The following is a 12376-nucleotide window of genomic DNA, read 5'->3' as shown; positions in this document are numbered from 1 at the left end:
TAACCATGATAAAGTCACGAAGGGCAGTAAGGCACAGTTGACGAAAAGAAAAGACATTTGAATAATGTACAAACCAATGGGACGTCATCACGTCAGCCATTTTGCATGTGTGATTGCGACCAAACCTCTTTAAACTTATACTTAGCGTAGTAGTAAGTCCATAATGTTCTTGAATCTCCAGTTGATAAGACTGTTACTGTATTGTTTCGAGTATCTTTTTGTTTGTTTGTTTGTTTGTTTGTTTGTTTGTTTGTTTGTTTGTTGTTTTTTTTGTTCCTCATTTTCTATCACAGTCGGGTAGATCCATAGAGATAACAATATTAAAGTTTTGTTATAAGATATCTCTACGATAAGAATTTAGGAGTATCGTAGGCCCACACGACTGACAGGACTATTATGGTTTGTGCATTTGAGTAGCACTACCCCAGCCGAGGTAGTTCACGTGGTGTCTGGATACCAAACTATAGCCCCATCCACGCTCTTACGGGCTTGGATGCAGTGAGTATGACTATGTTGGACTCCTGTCTTTGTCCTATAAAAATTTGACCAAGGGCCAGTTGTTTCAGACCGAGGTTTGTTTTTACAGTCGTGATAGAAAGTCGCGAGGGTGTATCCATGCTCTGCCGAGTTTAAGGCGACACCGGAATGCGCATCTCATTGAGTGCCAGTTGTGGTTGTTCCGCAATTGTCTTCCGTGGCCTTTGAGAAAACAAGGCGCAGATCAATATATCACAAACATTCAGGCAACATACCTTATTGTTTTGCAAGTCTTCAAAACTACAAATAAGATAATAAATACTTGATTCTTTGAACAAAAGGGTAAGAAATATGGTACTTAAAGTGAAATAGAGCCTTTGATAAATAATCAATTTTCAGGGAGATTAAGCTTTTTGTCAAGTCCCTGATGCCTCAATTTTAATTTCCATCAAGTCCTTAAATTGAATCAAGATGTATTCCGGCCTACTGAATATGTAATTTTAAGTTACGAGAAATATGCCATTATTTTGACGGTTGCGGCCAAGCGTTGTCCATGTATAATGTTTAGAATTGAAAATAAAGAAGGAATTAACTGAATTGAATTGTTATCACTTTCATTATTGGCGGCTAAAAATTGTACGTCAAATCATACGTTTATGGGTATGCAAATCGCAAAAACAAACTCTCAAACTTCCAAATTGCGTCCTGTAGTGCTGGCTGGCGCCACGCGCACGTCTCCTTCTAGTCTTCCCTATCTTCGGCCGTTCTTCGGATTTTCGATTCATGTGTCCATGCGTAAGTGCTCTTCCATGTAGCAATAAGAACAGAAGGCAAATTCAAGACAATGAAACAATGAAGTCAGTTGCTAAATAAACCTTTGATTTCCATAAAATCTTTGAAAACCAAAAGATCAGTAAAGGCTAAAAATGATGGAAGAAAATGAAGAATCTTCTGTCAAATCCAAATCCAAATGAAATACAGTAAGATAAGAAGCAATATGAACAAAATGGCAGGAATTTGAATCAATTGTTATTTCTCAAGTTAGGAATACTGTAAATGATATTTGGTTTATGAATTTCATGAATTCTTGAATTACGAAATTAAAAGAATAAGGTAAAGATATTCTTCTTATTTAATCATTTTTTTTGTGCCCTCAATCCCTATGTCATTTGAAGTTTGAGTTCTTATTCTTATTTTCCCCTTTAGTTTTCCAATTTGATTTTTGTGAGGTTATAAAGAGATAAAAAGAATGAAAACTTATTTTTGTTATTTCATTCCTGTCGTATCGCTGCTCATAGCGTTTAACCGGTCTTTTGCTATCATTGTTATCTTAAAGGGCATCTGCAACTGTAAATATCACTAAACATACTGCAACGTCGGCGAGCAGTCATTCCTCCTTCACACCCTTATACATAGAATAATGCAGCACCCACAACGTAACGAGGTCGAGCCCACTTCACCATATATATATATATATATATATATATATATATATATATATATATATATATATATGAAGACAGACAGATAGATAGATAGATAGATAGATATACAGATATATATTGATAGATAAATAGATATAGATAGACAGAGTAAAGGTGACACACTTAAATGGTAACGCAAGCATTTTTTTTTAAATGTTGACCACAAAACACATAAAATCAACAACATTTAACTTTGCACCTATTTTTTTTTTAATCTCAACTCTTTATCATTATTTGAATAATAGAATATTGGTGCCGTTTTGATATGTGTATTTTATTGTCAATCAATATTCATTGAATCTCAAATGGGATTTTGTTATTTTCCCTAGGTTGACGGGACTTTGTTTTAAAGGAGCAAAATCATTGTCATAAAGAACGCCTTGAACATCATAAAAATACATGTAGAATACGTCGCATCAACAGAAGCTCCAGCATTTGAGATAGCGTCCATACTAGTATTAGAATACTAATATCAATACAAACACGAGCTGAGTTGAGGTGAGTTTATCAACAACAAACGTATTTGCATGAATGTATGACCTACATATTTGCACGAGCATGTGAGTACGACAACATGAGTACAAAAACAAAGATAATCATGTGCAGAATATACATGCCTATTGATTATAATACGCAGTATTTATTATATCAATCACCTTTAATGTTTTGATGAATCTCCATTTTTTGACAATCAAAAAGAACTGTAGATTCAATTAAAGAATAATAAAGTTATACTTAATCTATTATCAACCTTTGTTAAGAAATGAAATTTCAAATCTGCAAGAAATGCAAAGTTTGTACTCTCCTTTCGAATACTTTGGGGTAAAGGATTCCCAAACTTCACTCCCGCAAAAGAAATAAATTGCGTACCTTGGTCTAGTTTACATCGCGGGAGTCTTTATCTTATTGTGACTGATGGTTTAAGACACAAGATACTAGATTCAATCGGTTTAATCGTAAGAACGATGGTGTCACTTATTATCCACCTTTGTGTATTAAAGTGATTACAACATTGCTTGGGGAGCTCTTATCGGGCAAAATATCTAGGCCAAACCTCAAAAAGCCAGGTCGACCTCCCTCACGACTGCGTGATTGGTTACAAAAGAGCCCTTGCTGCCCTATCGTAGAAGAACTTTTGTGAAGTCAGAAATATGTTATGCAGAATCGGTGATGATGAAGGGGCATTAGTAGCAATTAGTGTTCATATGAAAAAAAAAATGTATTTGTCAGTTGTTCATAGACAGTAGGAATTAATTTGCACAAAGTATACGATCACGTATGAGTGATGACATCTCTTTTATCGAGACAAAATGATCATCGTTTCAGAATTCTAGGGACTGGGTTAAGACTAAGTAAATGCTGGGATATTTTCCTCTGCAAGCGTGTGGAGGCTTTGAGATTGTTGTTGCGTAATATTTCTCCCGTACTATAACGTACCACCGAATCAGAAGGAAAGCTCGATCGATTCGTCTCTGAACTGACAAAGAGTTTTGGTCTACCTGACAGAGGTTAGTGACGTCAGCAACCTGAACTATCTAATAGATGAGCTGCTTTGCGCAAACTGTCTTATGAAAGGAGAAGGCGAGAAGGAGAAAAAATCTTTGTGAGAGGCTGAGCAGGATTGGACAGTTCTAGGATTAGTTTAGCTGCGTGCCTTTTGCATCAGATACAATAGATCTTAGGATCGATCATCCGGCCTCTATTAGAGCTCCAATGCTCACTCAGGCTTGGCATCGAATGCGGTCGTCGGTTTTAGACTAATAGTGGCAACACGCTCAGCTAGATTAAAGAAACTGCCTTGGAGTTCGTATTGCATAAACGTGGTATCATAATTCGCTATTAACCTTCCAAAATATCATTTCTCATGCTGATCTGACTTAAAGTTTCCTGAGTCCCAGGTCAAAGGACAGGCTCTCAGATGAGAACGCCTAGGCACTCGATCAAAGTGTAAATTTTTTGCTGTCATTTTGGACCGCCTGACGGGGAGTAGGACCTAAAGGCATGGCGTCCCTAGCAGCACACCGGCCCTGCCGCAGACAGGTCGGCGCTAACCTACTCGTGGTAATCGTCATTGTCGCATGTGAGTACATACCTACATCATGATGATTCTACATTTTTGCCGTTAATTTAGTGGTATCATAATGGTATAATGATATCTGAATGCTTGTCACCTGAACCTGTTGAGAGTTGACAGTAAGGCAGGTCGAATATCACTTGATGAACCTCTTGTGTAACTGAAACTGCCGGGATGGTACTGAGCAAACAAACATGATTCTCAGGCAGAGACTGGGAATGGGAAAGACTGCTACAACAAACCAAGCACCAAACTCTGGAGTAAATATTGCTCGAGGGCAAAATCTTTTGACAGTATCGATTAAATCTTGACAGTCTACGTTATCACATAACTGTTTCGGACAAAACGTTAACAAGTAAGAGGATGATTCGTCCAAAATATTTGCTCTCGTCTCCTCTCTGCCTCTTTTCTTCGCAGCAGCTCACTTTACCCATTCGCCTTTGAATTATGCAATGAGTAAACAACTAGTCAAATAACGTTGCACTCGCTCAAATATTGCCAAGTCCAAAGCTTCTTTCAGAAAAAGTATTGAGGCTTTTATTTTTGAACACTCCACCAGAATAATCATTCAGAAAAAAAAAGGGAAATCCCTGTTGTTTTAACTCCAACAAAGATTTCACCAATGAGGTTAATAGCTCCTCGAATGTATGGATTCTCACGTCCTCGTCTGCTCAGACCAAGGACTCGAATCACCTTGTACACTAACCCAGTGCACAACCATAGAGCTCCGTGGTACAACCAACTAATGCTGTCCTCGTCTAAAGGCACGAGACTCTGTCTGTAGTCAGATACATTTTTTAGATATTCTACCGATTTAATGTTTACGAAAAAAAAAAATAAAAACCACTACCATTATTTAGGTCAAAGATGTTATGTATTTCAATTACTGCATCAAGTCTTTCATGAGTCTTAAACCTGTCGACACTGTGAGCCCGGTTTAGGGCTTCAATCTTACTCTTTGACGGAGAACGTGGGTCTATAAGATGAGACACTGAACGTCTTGAAGCCACAACGGTGATGTGTTAACTTTCTCTTGGCTGTCTTGTAATCGAGGCCGTGATTTTGCATACATGTCTCAAAGTTTGTATCTGTATATCATGGCTTTTGTGAGCTTTAAGAAGAGGATGGGAAAAGGGTACATTGAAGCGAAACGAGGTCAAAAGTGGCATTGTAAAGGTACAGGCGTAATCCGCCCGAAGCTCCAGAGTGAAAGGCTGAAAAGTTCAAGAGAATAGATAATGGTGACAACAACAACAACAAATCCGGTATAGTTAGAAGAGTTCTAGTGGGAGGGGAAGGAGGGGTGGGGTACACCTCCATTATAACATAAGAAGTTACATGCAACATAAGTTAGGCTTCTCTCAACCTTCAGCAATTCATGGGTGAGCTTTCGTCCATTCTTTCAGACTTTCTCATACCTATATAGTGATTACGGCGTAGCATCGGAAGTTGTGAGGTATAGCAATACGTATACATTGTAGAGCAAAGTTTGCATTAGTGCGGTGAGTTGTGATAACCAAAAATGTGTGTAAAAGCTTATCGGTATGACGCACATATTCTGTATTGGAAATTGTGGCTCACATTCACGACTGTACATCAACGGTGAAATATATCTTAATGACATTGCTTCCATTTCAACAATTTGTTTGGGGCCATTTCCTTTCTCTTTGACTTAAAAGAAAGCATATAAAAACTCTTGGTCAATGTTCTTATAGGAAATGAACAAAAAATATCATCCATCTGAGTGTTTGCCCATGCGAAGCTTTTATGTTAGTTTAACCGAACATCTAAAGATAAAGGCTAAGTTAAGGATCAAGGGATAACCCCCCCCCCCTCCCGTCCACTCAATGCACACACACTGTGGGACGTAGCCGAGTTTTATCTGTTCACGAAGAGAAATAAATGACTTGTGCTCTCAGCATGAAAAAAAAAAAAGAATTCTGTGGGTAAACCTAATCAACTGATCCGATAAAAACCCGAAGGCTGCATCTGCAGAAATTAATGCGCTCAATGATATCAACTTACCAACTAGTAATAAATGATAATGTAACGGCACATCATACTGCTACTATTTCATCTTCATCTGTCTCGTACTACTTATCTAAATTGATATAAATCTGGTCAAAAGAGATGAATGACGTCAAACACGCAAAGAAGTAAATTTCAATGCACTCGCTAATGGGAATGAAAGGCTTTCTTCTTCAGTGTATGTTAAAATAAGTCATTTCTGAGGAAGGCAATGACATCATCATTAGGACTTAAATGCATATGACATATGATATTCATATAATATTATGCATTTGTATTTCGGAACCATTTTTCCCCCGAGGGTTCGTTATCCCGATTTTCGCAAAACACCTTTGTTAGATTTCATCTTTTTATGAAGTGCTCTTTTCTTCAACAGTAATGTTGTCTTAATGTTATTTACAGCAATTTGAAGACAATCAAGCAAAGTTAATCACATAGCCTTTTAAATACCCTCTAAGGCCAAAATTTGATGTAAAACGTACTTGCTGTTCCATTTTTCTAAATCCGTCACACACATGGACACACAAACAAACACACATCATAAATAAATTGATAATGATAATCACGATAGATCATGCAACCTCTCTTCGTTTCACTATTGCCATGATTACATACATGTATCTGTATATCGAATTTGCGGACGAACAAGGTGTGAAAAAGCAGTTCACTCCCTAGAGTTTCAAACATGATATTTTGTAATGTTCGGACACATCATTCATTAAAGAATACAATTGATATGACATACATGTATTTCCAAATTAATGAAAAATCTCATTCGAATAGTTTTGTTGTATTATACCGGTCTAAATGAGCAAGAAATTAATATGAAAAACAAATTTGTAAGTAACAAGAAGTTTGTGGTAAAAACGGCTAGTTTGTCCACATGCTTTGCGACGATTAAAATGATAATGAAACTTTTCGAAAAGTTGATAACGAATGAGCACAATATGGGTGATAGACAATCTCTTACGGACAAAAACATTACATGTACTTTATAATAACAAGCGAATAATTAAGCACCATATTCTTCATCCAAACAAAGTGAGAGTTAAGTATGTCTCCCTCTTTTCATTTTCATCAGAAAAGTTGAGCATGGGTCAGACCTCAGTTACACATCCCCTGTTTTCACTCCAGCTACATTTAACATGTTGAAGGGAAGTTCTTCTCAGTAAACTGATGTAGATTTTTTTGTTCATCCCGTCGAAGTGTAATCTCTAAAATTCTTACGCTTGTTGTTAATCGGCGAAACGTCGCGTGAAGTTGAATTTCCAATCCAGTTTTGTTATTTATAAGAATTTCGGAAAGTTCTTCTCAGTAGGTAGTGTATGAACTCACTTTTGCTCAGGTAAAAGTGGAGTCGAAAGCAATTATGATTTGGACTGTCAGTTCGTTCGCCCATGAAAGCTTCATTATGCCCTGTCTCACGGCGATTACTTTACAACGGCGCTGGGTATCTTTCGCCTCTCATACGGGATTTGCAAAGCGGGATTTTTTCCCCTGCCTGAAATCGTATGATTGACCGTCTAGATGAATGGTTGTTTTCAAACTGCCTTTCAATTTCCTTTCTTTTCTTTCTTTCTCTGTAATCCTTCTCTGTTCGTGTTGCCCCCTTTTTAGTTTGGCTATAGTAGCTTACAGTGTAGTCAACATCTCTGTGGGACAAGCGCCCATTAAATTTTCCTTGCTTTGCATCCAACGCCATTTATTGTCTCTTGCTCGTTATTTATTCATTTATTTGTTTATTTATTTATTTATTTATTTACCTATTTATTTATGTATTTATTTATTCATTCTTTATTGATTGATTGATTTATGTATGTATTTATTTATCTATTTATTTATTTATCTATCTATCTATTTATTTATTTGTATGTTTACTTCGAAGACATGCCAATCCTCATAATCAATAACGATCAAACATGTAAGTGTACAAGGAATATCTGAGAACTGCATCACATTTTTTTTTGCATGTCGCAAGCAAAATCTGTGTGCAGCAATACCTGAGAACTAACCAGACTTAGAAACTCCCCTCTTGTGGTAAAATTTCTAATTGAAGGGGGCCATGGCCTGAATATTTGCTTTAACGAAAAAAGTTCGTGGACAAACCAAGGCCGATTACTAAATATAAAAATAGTAACCACTAATTCAATTTCTGATAAGTGCAAAAAAGAAGTATTCATTCTGAACCTCAAAGTATGAACATTTATTGATACAAAAGTTATATCACGCTTCACCTCATCTTTAAGAAATAAGTTAATACAATAAATCCAAGAAAGATCTAAAATATGTATAAAAAAACCCCGTAATATGTTTGTTTAGATGTTTGTTCTGTTTCTTATTTCAAATGGAAAGAGGGCAAAAGGCAAAGTTCCTTCTAACCAGGGCAGTAGGATCGCCATTTTAATTTTGAACATGTCTACATGCTTTTTTTTTTCCCCAACAGGTTGCTTGCAATCTTGTCTGAGCGCTCCGGTCGTATCTTACATCACGCCGAGACAGGGAAGTTTACGAGGCGCCACAAGAGTGGAGATCTACGGATCGGGTAAGACCCAGCATCCACGGATGAAACATCCTCTGGAAAGATAAAATGATTATGAAGTGTGCCGTAATACTTGCAATCAGAATATATTTAAAGTTAGAAAACTTGAAAACAGGAAAATTTGTTGAAATTGCTTGTAGGAAATGCTACGAAATGCTACTCGTAGTCGCCAGGGTCTAGCTTCGCGGCAGTACATTTATGTTCATACTCCAACTGGTCTAGATAAAGAAAATATGTTATGCACTCGCGTATATATATATATATATATATACAAGAAATGTTGTGCAAGAAATGTTGTGCCAACCTTTAAACTTTCAGGTCATGGAGACATAAAGACGTAAGACAGTATAATGAGCATTTCACGGGAGACGTAAACAATGTAGCTTCTTCTTCCTATTTCCTTTATTCTGTGCTCGAGCTTTCGACCGTATCGAATATATACAAATATATATATACATATATATATATATATATATATATATATATATATATATATATGTTGGAATATGCGTAATTATGTTGGAATATGCGTATTCATACCTAATGCTATATTCGTACTTATTCATTATTGTTTGACGAACAACCTTTACTGTGAATATTCAGCATTTTATAGTAGCCCAGCAAATCTGAATGACACATTTTGACAGTCTGTTGTGAAAGCCCTATCAAGTTGTAATATCGATCGATTGATATTACATAATGCGAAGTATGTGCTGTATTCTTAGACGAGCGTCTTCATCACGCCACTTTCATAGATTAAGATCCCCGTCGCCGAATAAACCAATACTAATTTACATTCAAGGCATCCACTCCGGCGTTGTTCACCTTCATCACGTACGGTTAATGACCAGAAGGCAGTGTCAACACCGTGCCGGTACGACACTATCGAAGATTTCGTCCCCTGTTTTGTAAACGCGTTATCGCGCTCTCCTGATGAGCCAGTCATTGTACTCGATGTTTGCCTAGAAACGCTGCCCGGCACAGAGTATTGCCCGGTAATTGCCTTTTGTGACAATTGTTATCTTTGAGACACACTCCATAATGTTGCCCCGGTCGGCGGGCGAGAAAGAGAGTACTAACAGAAGTGCGTAACGAGAAAGAAAAAAAGAAGAAGAAACAGACAAAACGAACAACGAAAAAACCACTCTTTGGGTATTATGTATTCTTTACATTATCTGATTACTGTTATTATCATATCCGTCTGACTTTATATGAATTCGTACTGTGTATCCATATGCAAATTATGAAAACGCGTATTTGTAACTTAATTTTGTAACGTTCTAAAATCTGGACGCTGCTAGAAATGGCAAGAAACGCGTCATAAAACATTAAAATAATTGCGTTTAGTCATCGAAATCATGAGTATGGTATCAATTTGCGTAAATCTTAAAATGGTTCCTTGAAGAAGATGGCTTGTTTCTATCATTATTTTGTCCCTATTTGTTTTCTTTCTGTAATGCATAGGCCTGTATAATTGTCCTGTTTAATTTTCTTTGCGGGGAGGGGAATATGTGAGCAAGATCGCACTTCTGTGTACAAGATTCGTGGAATCAATTTGTCTTGATGCTCGACAGTTTGTATTGACACAAAAGTGTGAAGAGAGAGAGAGAGAGAGAGAGAGAGAGATGGGGGGGGGGGTAGAAACGAGGAAATGTGTTCAAGAGATGAAATAAAGCCGAAGGTCTTGTTTGCTACGCCTCATTTAGGCGATGATATTTGTCAGTGCCCCGCCGTGTTACATGCAACGAGGGAGTTTCGTAATGAATTCAAATGTGAGGCGGCCTATTAACCTTAGAACAAAAAACATTTAATTGACACCAAGTTGTCCTCAGGAAACTACAAGTGAATGCAAATAGGTTCAGGTTTTGGAAGTGATGGAGTTATATTACACAACTCCATCAGATGAGGGGATAAGAAATTCTAACTCTGCCTGATTCTAAAATCGAATTCAATATGATTGATTTAGGTGATTATTTTGAGGAGGTTTCACGTCAAGACATGTTGAAGTGCACGTATTTCAATGACCAGGTGATATGTTTGAGGTTACCGGATCAAAAGACCTAAATTTATTTTAGGTAATAATCTAGGAGACAATGGAAAGTATTTTCATCAAACCTAAAGATTATGACTTTAACATTAAACAATTTGTTCAGTTAACAGATTATCAACAACAAAAGCAAAGGTTAAGACTGATCGAAGGTTTTAATTTTCTTTCTTTTAACGAAATGAAACCTGAATTAAACATGAAAACTATTTATTTCAAATCTACCTTTTTGCTGATTCGAGCTTTATCTTGCTTGAGTCGATGTTGATAGGCAGGCTGGTAGGCGACTTGTTGCCGTTTTTCGGGTTGAAGATTTGAATTGCAAAAAAAAAAAAAAGAAGAAGAAAGAAGCGTTTGTTGACAATTTGAACACCGCAATCTTTACTTGATATGAATTTCTTGGTGATTGATCTTATGATCTGAATAATAAACCCCAAAACATTTAATGGGTTGGAGTACAAATATTCTGACAACAGCTTCGCACCTTTTAATAATGAGCTTAATAAGATGTATTCAATCTTTCATGGTGTGGTTTCAGGCTTCAGTAACGACCCTTTCAGCTTCGGTGAGGGCAACGAAGACAAGGGAAATCGGGTGTGGTTCGTCAACGAAACGACATCGGTCGAATGTGACGTCATTAACTATTTCACCAACGAAGACAAAATTGTGTGCGACACCAGGTACGTTAAAAAAATCCATTTCAAACTGAATCAATTAACAATATTCCTCTAATATTAATAGCATGGTCACATACACATGAACATACGTAGGAATAAGGGAGACACATGTCCTGTGTCAGATTATAATGCATTTACTTCAAACTGTCATAACTGGACGTTGATTTAGCATCTGCATGACGGCACATTTGTCAACTGTTCCTGTTTTTTGTTAATAAGAAGGTTGAATACCAGCCTCCGTTTGTATACATTTATTCTAATTCAAAAAAAAAAAGATAAAGTGACGTTCTTATCATGAAAAGTTAATACACATAAGTGACACGGAATTTTGGAGAATTTCATCTTTTTCTTTTTTTGTAAAGGAAGTTTTGTGTTAGAGCTGAGCCTGTGTGATTATGAAAATTCTAATTCAGCTTATCAAGTGCATTGTGCAATTCATTTGCGCCGATGGCTGCATAAAAGCACACCTGTCAAAGAATTAAAGTCATAAATATGAATAACATTTCTTTGAATACAAAACAAAGAAGAAAAAAAAAGTTGGTACACCTGAAACATATTACGGTATATAGAGAGGAAGAAGAAACATATCAAAAGTAAAGTCTTCCTGTCGAAATGTATGACAATTTAGATGTATCAATCATTCCACCCGTAAATATTTAATCCTGAATTTCTCACTTTGACTTGCCTAGATCTGCCTCGGCAGGTTACTTCGACGTCTACATCGAAGTCGACGGTCAATCCATCGAGCAGCTCGGAGGACAATACTGTTCGAGGTCCTCTAACTGCCAGTTTGAGGTGGGTTTCTCTCTATCTCTCTCTCTCTCTCTCTCTTTTCTTTTTAATCATACATTTTTAGAGGTATCTGGGTGAAATTAACGGAGGTGATCATCTCGTAAAATTCCATCATTGGAAACTAATTCAGCACCTGCCATAGCAACGCAATGTTTACGCCAACCCGCGCTAGTAATCTGCGTCAGGTTTTGAATAGATGTCCGTCGATTGGTGCAAGACAGAGTGCCATTGCGTTGTGCAAGATTGTCGAGGCCGTACTCA

The 12376-nt window shown here is 37.0% G+C and overlaps 1 protein-coding gene across 1 annotated transcript in view; it reads left to right on the top strand.

The window, feature by feature from the left end:
* Positions 1-3962: 3962 nt before the first annotated feature.
* Positions 3963-12376, top strand: part of LOC139720635 (fibrocystin-L-like) — a 59444-nt gene continuing 51030 nt past the window's right edge. The window contains exons 1-4 of the mRNA XM_071631991.1: positions 3963-4041; positions 8507-8605; positions 11185-11326; positions 12013-12118. Of these exons, the coding sequence (XP_071488092.1) occupies positions 3963-4041; positions 8507-8605; positions 11185-11326; positions 12013-12118 (426 nt within the window). The remainder of the gene's footprint in view (positions 4042-8506; positions 8606-11184; positions 11327-12012; positions 12119-12376) is intronic.

Source organism: Diadema antillarum, unplaced genomic scaffold (assembly GCF_040938485.1).
Source record: "Diadema antillarum isolate AM-2024a unplaced genomic scaffold, OU_Dant_1.0 scf00000131, whole genome shotgun sequence".
NCBI classification, from domain to species: domain Eukaryota; kingdom Metazoa; phylum Echinodermata; class Echinoidea; order Diadematoida; family Diadematidae; genus Diadema; species Diadema antillarum.
Note: the sequence above shows the minus strand (reverse complement) of the source record. Positions and strands in the feature narration are given on the sequence as shown.